Genomic DNA, 15,933 nt, shown 5'->3' with positions numbered 1-15,933 from the left:
TTTAACTGTGGGAAAAATAGCATTCTGTGTGCTTCAATTTTAGTGTGTGTGAAACCTAAATTTATGAATTAAAGGCATTAAGTCTTGTATGTGATTATGCTCTAGTTAATGGACTATAATCTTAGTTACAACCACGGGGACTGAGTCCTAGGGATTTCGACAGAGTCGGGTTGGGTAGGGAGGCACCTGTCTGTGTCTCTTCAGAGACTGGGGACCTGTGTGTCCTTCAGAACCTTGTGCCCACCTGAGGAAACGTGGAGTAGCCACCTTGGGATGTGAGGCCAGGAGACTAGAAGGGCTTCTGTAGATCGTGAGCTGGGGACATGTTTGACAGTCAGCTTGGGCTGCAAGACAAGAATAAGAAGGGGGCTGGGGGGGGGGCACACAGAGATGTCCCAAGACTCTGCTCAGAGGGAGCCTAAGCCAGGGGTCAGAGGAGGCTGGTGGGCACTGCATGCCTGCCCGCCGGCGGGCCGGACTCTATCCCTGGGATTGGGGCAGGCAGGGGTGAGTGGAGCTTGGAGTGTTGTGCTCTGGGCACGAGTGGTGGTGCTTCTGTGGACTGTCAGCCTCTCGGGATCATGACTTAAACCTGTTTTACAGTAAATCTGCTGCCAAGAAGAGGAGCCATGAATTCCTCATTCCACCTGCATTTCTTGGACCTCAAGCTGAATGCTACGGAGGGCGACCTCTCGGGGTGGAACATCAGGAACGCGTCCTTGCCCTGCGAGAAAATGAGCATCGCTGTGGAGGTGTTCCTCGGCCTGGGCCTCCTCAGCCTGCTGGAGAACATCCTAGTGGTTGGCGCCGTCGTGAAGAACAAGAACCTTCATGCCCCCATGTACCTGTTTGTGTGCAGCCTGGCCGTGGCCGACATGCTGGTGAGCTTGTCCAACTCCTGGGAGACCATCACCATATACCTAATCACCAACAAGCACCTGGTGCTGGCGGATGCCTCCGTGCGGCACCTGGACAACGTCTTCGACTCCATGATCTGCATCTCGGTGGTGGCCTCCATGTGCAGCCTGCTGGCCATTGCGGTGGACCGCTACGCCACCATCTTCTATGCCCTGCGCTACCACCACGTCATGACGGGGCGGCGCTGCGGGGCCGCCATCGCCGGCATCTGGGCCCTGTGCACGGGCTGCGGCACGCTCTTCATCAGGTACTACGAGTCCACGTACGTCATCGGCTGCCTCGTTGCCATGTTCCTCGCCATGCTGCTGCTCATGGCGTGGCTGTACACACACATGTTCCTCCTGGCCCGGACTCACGTCAAGCGCATGGCCACCCTGCACGGCTGCGGCTCCTGGCGGCAGCGCGCCAGCATGAGGGGCGTGGTCACCCTGGCCATGCTGCTGGGCGTCTTCACTGTGTGCTGGGCGCCCTTCTTCCTGCACCTCACCCTCATGATCTCCTGCCCTCAGAACCGCTACTGCTCCTGCTTCATGTCCCACTTCAACGTGTACCTCGTGCTCATCATATGTAACTCTGCCATCGACCCACTGATCTACGCCTTCCGCAGCCCGGAGATGCGCAAGACCTTCAAGGAGATCCTGTGCTTGCATGGCGTCAGCGCGCCCTGCCGGTCCCTGGGCAGGTTCTCCACGGACAGCCGCCTCTCTGCAGCTCCCTCACTGCCCTCGTGACCAGGTCGGCCAGGGCAGCCCAAACCGGACACCGTCACGTGTCCTTTCTTCCACCTCCAATCTGTGCTTAAGATGCAGATGCCCCGGGCGGTCATCGGGTCAGATGCACACAGGCCACCTCTCCGTTCTGGGGACGTCTGACGGCTTCTCACTGCTCCTGCCCCTGCCCCTACCCCTACCCCCTTCTGGAGTCCACGTGTCCCCGTCTGCGAGGTGTGCACTCAGGGATGTGGAGCAGGTCTCAGCTGATGAGCACGGAGGCACATGAAGGAAAAGCTGTGAACACCCCCAGGAGGAGGCCTGTAACTTTGTGTGGTGCCCTTGGGAGTTACGCACGCTTTTCAGGGCAGAGCGATCAAATTCTTTCCATTTGAAATTTCCTGCTCGTTTGCCGCGGGCCATCCCTACAGCTCTCCTGTCCTGGACGTTTGGTTTCAGTGCTTGTGTCCATGATTGTGCAAGGGTGGAATTTCTTTGATTATGCTTCTGTCAATCACGTTTTTGCACTTACCCAGACATAAAACTTCGTGCCGCAAAACTTGCCTCATGTGGGATGAAAATCTCTGTGACTCTTTCTTACTGTCTTGTTCTGACTCAGTCTGGAGTTTCCAAATGAGTGTTTTGGGGGTGTGTGAGGACTCCAGGCACCTCTGGGCTGCATGTAGCCCACCCCACAGCCAAGCTACCTTTGACCTTCTCAGCTGGGATCTTGGGGTCTGAAACCCCATCACTGTCTTTGCACTTTGCAATCTGACTCCAGCAGCCAGAGTAGGTCAGGGGCCCCACCTCTAACCCAGGGAGCCTCATCTTCTCCAATGTAGGATGGAGTGAGGGAACATGAGGTCAGTCCTGACTCTGCCACTAATGGGTGATGTCACCTTAATCAGCTCATTTCAGGCCCTGCATCTGTGCTGGTGCTGACCTTGCAGAACGGTCGTCAGAACTGATGAGAAAATGTGGGAGCACTTGAATCCTGGAAAGCACCACAGGGACTGTCTATGTATTCTAAAGGACGGTTGCAGGTGGAGGTCAATGCTTGGAGAGGGTGTGGAGAGCCACGGTCAGAGCACAGGTCAGAGCAGCAGTCAGGGCAGAGGTCAGGGCAGAGGGGACCTGCGTTGCCCTGGAGCAGGTGTGGGCCTTGGGTGCGTCTTCCTCGTCCCAGTGGCCGCGTCCAATGTGAAAGGCTTGGCCCTCACAGTTCTGAATTCCATTCTTACTTTTGGTGTTAATTCTGTCCCTTTTATTTTGGATATTCGTGTCTGGATGTCCCCAGTGAAGGAAATGTGTAAACGTTAGGGTCACTCGCTGACGAGTGTGAGGCCTGCGGGGCAGGGGGCCTTCCTGGTGCAGTGCGTGGACAGCCTGTAGACCTGACCCCGCCGGCAGCTCAGTGCAGACGTGAGTCAGGTGCAGACAGCACGCCTCTGGGAAGAGGTAGGCTGGCTGCTCGTTGACAGCTGAGCTGTGAGGGGCAGGCAGCCCTCGGGCGCCTCTGGGAAGAGGTAGGCTGGCTGCTCGTTGACAGCTGAGCTGTGAGGGGCAGCCAGCCCTTGGGCGCCTCTGGGAAGAGGTAGGCTGGCTGCTCGTTGACAGCTGAGCTGTGAGGGGCAGGCAGCCCTCGGGCGCCTCTGGGAAGAGGTAGGCTGGCTGCTCGTTGACAGCTGAGCTGTGAGGGGCAGGCAGCCCTCGGGCGCCTCTGGGAAGAGGTAGGCTGGCTGCTCGTTGACAGCTGAGCTGTGAGGGGCAGGCAGCCCTCGGGGGCCTCTGGGAAGAGGTAGGCTGGCTGCTCGTTGACAGCTGAGCTGTGAGGGGCAGGTAGGCTGGCTGCTCGTTGACAGCTGAGCTGTGAGGGGCAGGCAGCCCTCGGGCGCTTCCTGCCCTATCAGCTGAACGTTCCTGTGCAAGCGTGGGTGAGCTCCGTGCAGGCGTGTGGACCCGCCACCCTGCGTTGTGTGGGCGCCTAGGAGCCCAGGCTCTGTCAGTGCTGGCCTCTCGCCGCCCAGCTTGCCTTGGTGGCCATGCTGCCACCACAGTTTCTAGCACTCCGTTGATGTTCGTGTTGCTGAACAGAAGTGTCCTCAGCCCGCTGCCTGGCAGCGCTCACTGAGTGCTGACTGAGCTCACCGGGGCCCGATCCCGTGGGTGGAATGAGACTTCGGCCCTTGGGGTTTACACTGGCTCCACCTGGGAGCCAGGCTGACTCACTGCTCTGGGTGCGTCGTGACTGCAGACAAGGTCTGACCTCTTCCACAAAGTCCTTAAGGAGATGCACAGATGTCTTTTATCTCTATTATTAATAGGCAGAAATAACCCGAGTGTTTAGACGTGTCTTCCTTGGGAAGCAATGCGTGTGCACGGAGACCCGGTAACCACCTGTAAATAAGCCAACCTCGGGATCCCAGCACAAAGTCCCCCAAACAAAAATCCAGGTAACCGTGGTACGGTTTTGTTTATTAGCTCTTTCTGCTTCTGTAGGAACTTTATTTGATGTAAAAATGTGTGTTCAGAAATGGTTAATAAAATGGAAGGAGCAGACGGCCCATCTGAACCAGTCACTGACGTGTGATGTTCAGCCTGTGGTCCTTCGGCCAGTCTGCGAGCAGCTGCTGGGAAATAAGGCGCGTTTGCGGGTGAACCCTGGTGGCGTTTCCTCAACAGCATCTGCTGCCTGCAGGGTGGCTGCTCCTCAGAGCCAAACGATTGAGCTCCTGAAAGGAAAATGAAGTCGCACACTTGACACTGTGTGTGGTCCGAAAGTCTGTCTTTCAGGAAGCAGGTGAGTGTTCTGTGGGTCTCGTCCGGCAGCGCTCAGTGGGGCTGGAGGCAGCACTGTCAGAGAATCTGCCGTCCTGGAGCTCTGGGGACGGACTCTCCCAGGTGTGAGTGCTCTAGGTGTGCCGCTGGAAACAGTGCCCCAGTTCGAGATCATGCACGTAACTACGCGTGAGTTTAGGAGGCACGGTCTGTGGGAACACGAGCTGGGATGTGTGCGGTGAGAGAGGAACTGTCTCTGCAGCAGGCACAGAGGTCGCACCTCGTGGTCTGGAGACCAGCTCACGGGACTGCTTATCTGATGGTTTCCCCAATATGATGGCGGTGGAACGGGGGCCACACAGATGCGCCCATCCGGGCACGGGGTGGCCCAGCAGCGACCCGGGGCCGACAAGGCCTCTTGTCTCCCAGGCTTGCCGTCCGTTTTCCCTTTCGCCCCCAGGCCTGTTTCTTTCTCTCATCTTAATTGCATGTGCTCAAGTCTGCCTGACCCGGAGGAGGATCGTGCCTTAGGCTCTTTTCCCTGAGCCTTTCTGCCCAACTGAAAGGCCTCACTGGACCCTCCTGATGAGCCCCTGGGACTCTCCACAGAGGCAGCTTCCTGGTGCACCCCGACTATCTGCAGCGCAGTGAAAGCCGCTCCTTGATTTGGTCCTGGTGTCAAATCTGAGTTTTAACCCATCTGTGTTGTTCAACTTTCTTAATTTTATCTTTTACTTAATGGGCTGAGAACAGTTGTATCTTCCCATTCTGAGGTCTCCAGCTCTGGGTTTTCTTGAAAAAAGGTTTTTAAGGATGGCTTCAAGTGTATCACTAAAGAATCCTATTTATTTATTTATAAACTTGTGGTAAAATACACACAACATTAAATTTGCCGTCCTGTTTCCAGCCTACAGTTCAGGGTGCTCTGTGCACCACAACCTCGCTTCCCTTTCACTCCCGCTCCTTTAGGTCGTCCTTTCCTTATCTCGTATCTCTCTTGTAGGATCTCGTTAAATGCAGCCGACAGTGGCCCCCACGTGACTGGCGTCCCGGGTTCTGACAGTTCCTGTAAAGCCAGATACACCACCGTCAGCCAAGCGCCCCCCGCCTCCCGCCTCCCGTAACAGGCACTGCCCCCTTCTTGCTCTCTGAGCCCCCATCCTGGGTTTTGATTCTGCCTCTTGGAAGTAACAGTTTCTGTTCCTGTCTGGATGGTCTAGGCCAGGGCTTCTCAGACGTGAGTGGCTATTTGAAATATGAGAGCTTATTCGAGTTTGAATTCAGATCTGGTGGGTCTGGAGCAGGAACTGAGGTTTTGCAGTTTTTAGCAAGTTCCCAGATGCTGTCTGTCAAAAGGCCCTGCTTTGAGAGCCAGGGCCACCCTGTGAAACAAAGCGCTCCCACGTCTCAGACCCAGCCCATGGTCGCGCTTCCATCGTGCTGCGTGCTCAGCACAAGACAGTGGGAATCACGGTCCCTCGGGGCCGGGGACGCGGCGAGCCCCTCCCGACGTGTGTACTTGTGGGTTTCTATTTCCCGCACACGTTCGTTGTCAGAGTAAGTCCTGTGACCTAACTTCAAAGTGGCAGGAGAAACCGACCCTCCTGAGGGCCTGAGAGGGGTGGACAGACACTGGGGGCTGCAGCTGTCGTGTGCTCAGCTCGATGCCAGGAGGGTGGCCAGTGTCCCGTCCTCTGGCGCTAACAGGACCATTACACCGGGTGAACATGTGGCACAGAGTTTCCTAGCGACGTTTACAAAGAAGTATGTACTTGGTCTTGGGCCCATTCCTGGCCCAGACTCCTCAGACTTGGAACTTACTAAGTGATGAGAGCAATAAAGGCGTCTTTTGTTTGGTTAATGAGGTGACTTTGGAATGCTCCTGAAGGATTTGGAATCATGCAAGGATGGGGCTGGTCACCAGAAGAAGCAACCTTTGATGAGAGGGTTGGAATCTTCAGAACCACACCCCACAAGTCCCACCATTAGGGAGGGGAGGGGCTGGAGATGGAGTTCAACGGCCAGTGGCCAGTGCTTACATCAGCCACGCTAGTGTCCTGAAGCCTCTGTAAAACCCCTGAAGGACAGGGTTCTGAGGGCTTCTGGGTTGGTGGACGTGTGGAGATTTGGAAGGTGGTGCCTAGAGGGGCAAAGAAGCTCTGCGCCCTTCCCACACACCTTGTCCTGGGCGCGTCTTCCATCTGGCTGTCCCTGAGTACATCCTTCTATAATAAATGTACAATCTCGTAGGTAAAATGTTCCTCCGAGTTCTGTGACTCTCTAGCCAAATAATCAAACCCAAGGAGTGGTCGTTGGGAACCTCTGATTTATAGCCAGTGGGTCAGAAGCACAGGTGACAGCTGGACTTCCACGTGGTATCTGAAGTGTGGGAGCCCAGTCTGCTTCGAGTCTGTGGTGCCAGGGCTGGGCTGCATTGTCCGGCACCCCGCTGGTGTCAGAAAGCTGCTTGGCGCTCTGCGTCGGGAGCAGGAAGCCAGGCTTCGCGATGCCTCGGAGGGCTGTGCTCTCCTGAATCTGCGGCCTTGACGCCCACAGGTGGCTGTGTGGCACATGGCAGAGTCTGGGTGGGGGTGAGTGTGGAAATGCCCCCGAGGCATTGGGCTGTCTCCTTCCCCACTGAGAATGCTTGTTGTGCAGTGTTTGAGAGGAAATGTTGGCGCTAGTGAAATCGGGGAGGTTAATACATGAGGCTGTTACATAAACCCTTGAAGGACGGGTTGGGTTTGGGCAGCTGTGGAGGAAAGGGCAGAGCAGGATGGGGAAGCACTTGGGTAAAATCTGGGTAAACGGTCCAACTAGAGCCAAGGGTACACGTTGGGGCAAAAGCAGAAAGTCACGAAACGTGCTAGAAATTATAGAGATTGGGGTTATGTGGGTCTTGAGGGCCAAGAAGAAGGGTCTGTGTTACACTTGTTTTAGAGGAACTAGGAAGCCTTTGGAAGTTTTCCTTTATTTTCTTCTCTCTTTTAAAACACATGGCCGTGGTCCAATACACTCTGTGCCTGCGAATCAGCCCCGGCTGAGGAGCTGAGCCCAGCAAGTCCGTACACCCTCCTCGCCTCCTTGCCGCCTCTGGAGTGGCCGGGACCACTGTCTGCCCGCTCTGGACCACATCCCTTCCCTTCTCCGGCTCTCCTGTCTCTCCTGTCTCCCACACTGAGGCTCACCTTGAGTCGTGCTGTCAGAGTCCTCCCTTCATGACCTTTCTCTCAGTGGTCCCACCGACGTCTGTGATGTGACTTTATCTCTGGGCTCTGATTCCCAAGCCCTCCATCTCCAGCCTTAACTTCTCTTCCAAGCGTCTGCCTGGTGTTTCGGGGCACTGCACACCAAGCATCTCAAACCTTACCTTATAAGGTCCTCTTCCCACTCCCTGCATCAGTAAAAACATTTCCATAAAGTGCAGAGACAGCGGGGTCACCTGGGTCCTCTCTCACCCCTGACATCTCTGTAGAATCAGCTGGAAGACCCTCTGGGACCTGCCACCCAGACCTCTCATGCCTTGCCTCTTCTTCCATCCCCACTGCCACTAAACGGCCGTCTCGTTAAGTTTGGGTTTTGTGTTAATGTCCAGACTACCCCCGGTCTCTTCCTGTGCTGACCTCTGTGACATGCTGCTCTGACAGTTCATTCCTTCTATTCAGAAGCCTCGATATCCCCAGAGCATGCCTTTCTAAGTACCTGGTCTTACCTTTACCTTCAAGATTCTCCCAAACATGAGCTAATCTTCCAGTCATCTCACACATCAACAAAATGAGAGTACGCCAAACATACCTGGTGCTTTTCTGCTTCCAGACTTTGTGTAAGCTGCTCTGTCTTCCGGCAATACCCTCTCCACATCCACGTGAGCCTTAAAGGGCACCTTGACATCTCCTCCGTGAATCTGTTATGATCTCCATAGGCACCCCTGAGGATGGCACACGTCCTGCCAGATACTTCAGAGAGCAGATGGTTCTCTGCCCTTTACCAGAATGTAAGCATCTCTGTGGGAAGGAACTTGCATCCGTTAGGCAGTACTGTCCAGCAGAACTTTACACAGCGATGGAAAGGTTCCAAATCTGCTCTGCCCATTCCAGCAGCCCCTAGCTACATGTGGCCACTGAGCATTTAAAATGTGGCCAGTGTGACTGAGGACCTTAATTTTTCACTTAATTTAATTCACACTTACATTTAAATTAGCATATGTGCTAGTAGTCAGTGCCATCTTGGACAGCACAGAATTAGAATTTGGCTTGTTGCATAAAGCAGAAAACCTGCAAACAACAGTGACTCACTCAACATGAGTATTTATATCTCTTTTACAGAATAAGTCTGGAGGCAGACATTTCAAGGCTAGAGTGGGGATCCAGGCTGCCATAAAGACCCAAGGCTTCTATCACTCGCGAGATCACTTCATGGCCCAGCATGGCTGCTGGAGCTCTAGCCCTTTGTATGTTCATTACAGGCCAGAACAGCTGGGAACACCAGCTTTCCACTGTATACGTTCTTCTTCACCTGTGGGAAATGGTCTTCTATCGTGTCCTTGATTATTTTTCCTTTTCCTCTTTCGGTGTCTCTGTTTGTGACTCCTATTTGTTGTGTGTCGGTCCACCTGAATTGACCCTCTGTCTCTTAATCTCTCTCTTCATATGTTCTCCCCCTTATCTTTTTGTTGGACATTCTGGAAGACTTCTTCAACTTTTTCTTTTTTTCATGTTTTCTATTTAATTTTAATTTGGCTGTGTATTTTTCATTTCTGTGACTTATTTACCTTTTCATTGCCTTCTCTTCATAGCAAACTGTTTTTGAATTCATGGTTCCATATCTTCTTGTGCAACTTCTCTAAAGGCAAATTCAGTTTTTAAAAATTTCTGTCCTCTAACTTGAATCATTTGTTTTCTCCAAAGTCAATGGTTCTGTTGATCTTTCTCCTTCCTGTTGGTGTAGCTCATTTCCCTCAAATGCTACGTGAACCTAGATTTTCCACTGGTACGTGTTGAGTGAGGAGAGGGTGTGTTTGGTCTAGCAGGCAGATGCTCTTCTGAACGAACAAGCCTGATCGGGCGGCTCTCCGTGAGTGGAGGGTGCACATTGGTCCCGGAACATCACCTGCAGGATGTGAACAGGCTAGTGGGCGGGGATTCGCTCTGGGGTGTGGTCTCAGTGTGGTCGTCCTGGCTCCTCCTGGTGCTCCGAGGAAGGCGTTCTTGGTGAGACCTGTGTGGACCATGCCGTGGTTCTGCAGGCAGTTCTCATGTGGACCGCCCCAAGCTCCTCCTTCCCTCCGTCCTGGCTTCCGTCCTGCTGACCCTGGGGCTCTACCCCAGGTTCCTCTCTTGTGTGCCCTGGGCTGGGGCTCCCCTTTGTCTGTTTATCCATCAATATGGCCCCATCCACCCTCCAGCTCCCTAAATTCCCCCACATTTGTCACAAGTTTTAGTCTTCTGACATGTCCCATCCTGTTCTCAGCACTGTTATGATTTTATTCCTTTTATACCTTTAAACTGTCATTTTCATGGGTTTTCAGGAAAAAATGGAGAGAGATACTTGAATGAGAAATCTATTTGCGCTACACTTTGGGGCGAGCAGTTCCAGTCTTCTGTGCAAAGCAGGAAGTCAGGGGACTGCCCGGGATCCAGGGTCTGGTTCTCACCGAGGCCCCACTCACAAGCACACGGCCACACCCGGGACAGGGGCTCTGCCAGCACCGAGGAGGCCCCGGAGGCTTGCCTCACTCTGGCTCTGTGATCCTGCTTCTGTCGCCTTTTTTCTTGTGCTGACCCCTGACCAGAGAGAGCAGAGCAATCGGCCCGTTTAAGACTGAAACCCAGGTCAGAGGAGAGGGCGGAGTCCCTGAGGTGTCCATCTTCGGTTCAGGGTCTGTGGTCTTTCTCAAGTTAAGGGTCAAACTTTTTTTCTGCCAGCAGGTGGCAGTGAACTTATCTCAGCATCTCAGTTCTATCTTCATGTAGCCCTCTGACCAGCCAGTTAAGGAGCCAAAGTAACCCCAGGTGAGAATTCTTCCCAAGACTTCAATGCTTAAAGCTACTCAAAAATATCCTGAGTGCAGATTGCAATGTTCTGTGTATTTTGAAACGATGATCTCATTTTATCCTCCAGTCGCCATAAATAGCAGTGAAATGTTACCACTCTCGGCTTACGCAGGAGGAGTCTGCAGCTTGGCACGTTGTCAGTGCCTAGTGTGTCCTTTTTTCTCAAACTTAGGGCTCTTCTCCGCTCCCCCAAGTCCTGGGTGCCTTTGCTTTCTTCGGCTTCCTATGCTCCCTGCACACCCTGTTTGGTCCCATGCCCCTTCGTGGGGACACTGCGGGCTGCACCCGCACCTGCGTGTGTGTTGGGGGGCAGGTGGGGTTGGGTGGGAGGTGATGCGGAGCCGAGGTTCAGGGTAAGAGTTATTGGCGAGCACAGGTGCGGGACTAGCTGCACGAAGTCTGCCCCAGACTGGGTCTCCGGAGGCTGCGTCATGGCTTTAGGCAACTCAGGGCTTCACACCCTAAAGGGGTGCCTGCGGCTGACCGCTAGGGACTCCCGAGCTCCAAGACGTGACCTGGAAACTACAGCGGCTCCTCGACATGGCCACGTGGGAGACGGGAGATTTCGTCCAGCATCTCCTGGGGGGCAGCCCTTGCGCCCCTCCCACCCTGAGAAGCCCGGCACCCGTCCCTCCACGTCCAGGAGGCAGCTGGGGGCGGCGCTGGGGGCCGGAGGGCAGGTCCCTCAAGGCCTCCTTCGTGGCCTGGGTGAGACACCCTTACAGCCCGCGGGGACCTTGCCCACACCCTCCTCCGGGTTCCCCCGCAGTCAGTGCCTCTCCTTTCAGGGAAGTCGATGTTTTCCAAGGCCCCACAGTCACTCACGGTGTGTTCTGGCCGCGGTGGAGGAGCGCCTGGCATTGGGAAACACTGGTGGATGGATGTAGTTCCTTCTCTGACAGGCCCGACGGTGCAGGACCCGTCCCAGTGGACTTAGGGGAGCGGGATGCCCGGTGCCTGCGGCCACCCCTCCCGGCCGGCCCCGCCAGCCCACCAGGGTGCTGGCCGCCGGGACACGCAGACAAAAGGAGACGAACAAGTCCGCGCTCTTGTCGAAGGGGCCTTTCACCCTTGTTCCCAGGCGTCTTTATCTCACCTCTCTTACCAGTTTCTCAGAGTTCCAGCTGAGAAGGCGTGTGTGTGTGTGTGTGTGTGTGTGTGTGTGTGTGTGTGTGTGTGTGTGTGGGTTAGTCCCCAGGGGTGCTTGTGCCCCTCTCAGGGGTACATGGCTGAGACTACTTTGGAAAATTCACAGCTGCCCACCGACTCTGAGCCGCATAGGAGCAGCGGTGGGGAGGCAGGGGCCGTGGCTGAGACCTGGGCGCGCGCGCCCTCTGGACACAGAGAACTGGGCTTTCCAGGGTGCCTCTGCCATGCAAGCTGGAGACAAACTTCAGTTCCACTGATTTTTGCTGCCACACCTCTAAACCACCCACTCACGGCCTGGCACCGTCTAGTCCCAGAAACCCGCCTGACCCTGGGACTTCATGCCTTGCTGGCCGCGCTCTCAGGGTGTGGCTTCCCTGGCCCTGCACACTCGGGCTCAGCCTTCTGGCCCTGCGCGCTGGGCACGCGCCCTCAGCTACAACTGCGGTCTCTGGTTCTCGCCTCCAGGCCTTTGCCTCGTTGGAACATACTCTGTTCCACCCTCCCTAGCTCCCGTCTCCACACAGCCCCCTGCAAGGGCGGCGTCTCATTCTCAAGTCTAGATGTCCCTTGTCGGGGTCCCCTGGGGCCCCTGGGCTTCCTTCACCCTCGCACTTGCCATCAGCTTGGCACTGCTTGCTTAATTGTCTTTATTGAGCAGCTAGACTCGAGGCTGCAGGAGAGGGAGAAGAGATGTCCACTTTAGTTATTCACTCAACAGATCTTTGTTGAGTGGTTGCCAGGGCCAGACATGGAGCCAGGCCACGGACAGGTCATGAACAAACCTGTGTTCTTCAAAGATATGCAGGCATCTCCTGGCTCTTGCTGGGAACAACTTGCATGTAATGGTTGTTTATTGTTTGGATGAGTGGATTTTCCCAGTCAAGCTGACTTACACCCACCTCTGATGCTTTGATGAAAAAGACAGTTCCAGATCTATGTTTGAACTCACAAACTGCAACAAAAGCCGACTTGAAACTCTTTTGCCAAGTCCCAGTATCTAGCACAGCCAGCAGCACGTGCACCCCAGAAATACCCAGTGTCGTGAGTCCCATGGGACATGATTTAACCAGCTCTTAACCATGATGGAGTTTCCTGAGGAATAAGGTGCTAATGCAGAAACACCCACACAGGAGCCTGCTCTCCAGGGACCGTCCCAGCCTGTGTTCTGGGGCCGGACAGACCGTCCTGTGCGTCTGGCACATGAGCACACAGTCTTGCTCCTGACAGGAGCAAGAGGCTGAGAGTCACACACAGGCCTGAGGAGCACGGGTGGCTGGGAGCGCAGACACCAGCCCCCAGTCCCCTCTGATCCCAGCTGGGTTTGTTTCTGCTTCCACATGCCGGCATCAGTACCCAGGGCACTTGGTCTCCCTGGAGACTGGAACCTTCGCTGTATCCTTGAGACCGTCCCCTCTAATCCTAGCATTTCGAGTTTGACTTCAACTCGGCTCAACTCATTTGTAGTTATTAGTGTCTGTAGGATGGTTCCTAATACTATATCCAAGTACATTTCCCTTTAAAAAGAAAAACAACTGAAGGCACAGGTTAGTGAGATAGAAAATCCATACCCCAGTGGACAATAAACAGCTAAGCAGCAAATCCCAGGGGCTGAGGGGTGGGGGCAAATGGCCAACATTTAATACTGGGATAGTTGTACCTTAAAGAGTCTGCGTGCCAAGGAGTGACACGTAGGGGAGAGTTTCCTCCACTCAGATCTGTTCCCTTCCCATTAAAGCTGGAGACCTCTATCAGATCCACCTGTGGGGATATTTTACAGGCAATGGTGAAGTATGTTCACATTCCAAAGTGTTGAATGGGAAGAAGCATTTCACAACACTGGGCCTTGGGCGTCAGCTGCTAAGAACAAAAACAGCCAAAGTTGGAATTGTGTGTGTTTGAGGTTCTGTGCTACCAATACAGAACTCTGCTTATAAAGAGGCTGAGACCCCCAAGGTTTGATACGAGCATGACCACAGTGGGGTCTGAAACACCACAGACTAGCAGGAGTGATTCGTAAAGATCAGAGGATCTATGATTATGATTATTCGTAGCTCATGGTGGGGGAGTAGGAGCCATGCAAGATGGTGTCCCTCCCAGCACTCAGGACCAAGCTCATCAAACCTGGGAAGGAGGGCTGGGTGGTTACCGCCAGGCCTACACCATAGTTATATCTGCACATGGCTTCTTAGGGATGTGCAGCAAGTATTTATTCTGCACTTCAAGTTGCCCCTGCCTCCTGCTGTGTTCCCTAAAGGAAGACTTCCTAGGATCGTTCCATGTGCCAGGCACTGTTCCAAGCCCCTGTCATATGGAAACCCATTTAGTCATTGTCGCAACCTAGGAGGCTGGTACCATCATTGTCTCCATCTGAGGGGTGAGGTTATGGGGGCAGAGAGATGTTAAGAAACTTGTCTGAGTCCATCACCTGCTGGGTGGCAGACCTGGGATTCAGTCCTCCACAGTTTAGCTACAGAGTCTGCGTTCTTAATTTTTACGTATATATATCACCTCTAAGTGTCAAAACTGCTCATGGGCTCTGTAAAGTCCATTGCGTTTTGTAGGATTATTTTATTTTGACCTAATCTTCTCATTGACCTCATAGATTCTGTGTCAGAAGGTCAACTAATTCTCTGGCTCAGATGGACCTCACTGACTTTTGCATCACCATGTGACGCCCGGTTTGGGTGGGCCAGGTAAGTGCCACCTTTGGCCCTGTGCAGTCAAGAGTCTTCTCCTGTGTAAGAGAAGGGACTCTGCACATGGTCGCTTATGACAGGTTTGCTTCCTTAAACATGTAAAAACCTAGAAAAATATTCAGGAAATTTTAGATAAAAAGGTAAAAATGATGAAGATTAAGAATCAATTATTATGGAAAATTCCACTTTACACATACTCAGAAGTATATTCATGCCCATGTCTACGTCCCTTCCCACACCTACATGTTTCTATCCAACCACACCTATGCCTGCACCCATGTAGCTGTACCCATGTCTCTCCCTGCACTGCCATCTACACTTATAGCCACACCCACACCGACATCTACATCTGTTTGTAGAGCTACTAGGTGCTCCCCAGACCTGTCCCCCTTCCTCCTGGACACACTGTTTTCCAGTCTTCCTTTGCAGTTGGATGCAGCCATGTGTCCTGTATGGCCAGTGAAATGTGGGCAGCTTACTTTTCAAAACCTCCTTCTTCCCTTCTCAGATGCCAAATGTTGAGGAACCAAGGAAGGACTCCAAGCCCCAGGGTGTGATGGAAGGAGGCTGGGTTCCAGAATGACTGCCTCCAGAAGGATCCCCTTCCGCCCTCCCACCCGCAAAGCTGGAAGGTGGCATTAGGCAGAACCAAGCCTTCATTGTGTTACATCACCAAGATCTAGTTATCTGTTACGTGAATCAGGTTATCCTAACAAATAAATAAAAACACTACCAAATGTGGATTGTGCGATTATGAATGATTTTTTATTTGCTCCTATATTTTAATGTATTTTCTAAGTTTACCCATGTATTAGTTTTTGTAATATGAAAAACACCTGTTATTTTACATTATTAAAATGGTTTATTTTTTAAACCAAAACTTTCTTTTTCCCCTTCACTTACATGTCTGTAAGTGTTCTTAGAGGTTTAAAGCTCAGGGGAAATTCAAGTGCCTCATCCTTGCACTGCCTTCTCCCCCAGCAGTGCGCAAGGAACGGACCCTTCGCGGGCGCCGAGGGGCTGCTCGGGCGCGTGCGCAGCAGGTGAGCGCGTGCCCCGCGCGCCGGGGCGAATGCCGCCGGCCTTCTCCTCAGCGCCCTTCCTTCTCGACTGACGCCTGGCTCCTCCAGTACCCACGACCTGGCCGAAGGACGGGCTGGGGGCCGGCGGTGCCTCGGGTGCGAGGAGCGACCCCACGCGAGGCGGGCTCCGCCCTGACTTCGCGCGGGCGCGCGCGCCCGCTCCCCCGGCGGGGCCGTGGAGCTCGGAGGGGCTGCGCCCGGGGGGCTCCGCAGGCGCGAAGGCTGGCGGGGCGGACGGGCGGGCTGAGGAGCGCTGTTTGTCCGTCCGCAGCCTCGCACCCCACGTCCCCAGGGCGAGGCGGCGGCGCAGGCGCCCAGCTCAGACGCGCGGGGTCGGGGAGCTGGACCTGGACCTGGACCTCGCGAGGCGCGCAGGGGTCGGGGGATGCAAGCCCGGGGCTTCCCAGCGGAGCCCGGAGACACTCTGGGAGCTACGGCTTTCCAGTTTTTGTGCTGACTTGAAAGCTTCTGGGTTGGTTTGACCTGGCAAAGACACCGGATGTATCTGGGCTCCGGGCACCTCCTCGGTGCACGCGCGGAGCTGTTG

At 54.2% G+C, this 15,933-nt stretch overlaps 1 protein-coding gene across 6 annotated transcripts in view; it reads left to right on the top strand.

Annotated features, from left to right (window-relative positions):
* The window catches only part of MC5R (melanocortin 5 receptor), a 29,866-nt gene extending 14,846 nt beyond the window's left edge, over positions 1–15,020 (top strand). For 4 of the 6 annotated variants that reach the window (XM_032467102.1, XM_032467098.1, XM_032467101.1 and 1 more), the window contains exons 2-3: positions 604–3,426; positions 3,468–4,394. In XM_032467102.1, the coding sequence (XP_032322993.1) occupies positions 630–1,649 (1,020 nt within the window). In that variant the 5' untranslated portion in view covers positions 604–629 and the 3' untranslated portion in view covers positions 1,650–3,426; positions 3,468–4,394. Of the gene's footprint in view, positions 1–603; positions 3,427–3,467; positions 4,395–14,210; positions 14,302–14,812 lie in introns of those variants that run through there. The other 2 variants (XM_032467099.1, XM_032467100.1) reach the window with 2 other exon arrangements.
* The last annotated feature ends 913 nt before the right edge of the window (positions 15,021–15,933 follow it).

This window comes from Camelus ferus, chromosome 24 (genome assembly GCF_009834535.1).
Source record: "Camelus ferus isolate YT-003-E chromosome 24, BCGSAC_Cfer_1.0, whole genome shotgun sequence".
Lineage (NCBI taxonomy): Eukaryota > Metazoa > Chordata > Mammalia > Artiodactyla > Camelidae > Camelus > Camelus ferus.
This window is presented reverse-complemented; position numbering and strand designations above follow the sequence as displayed.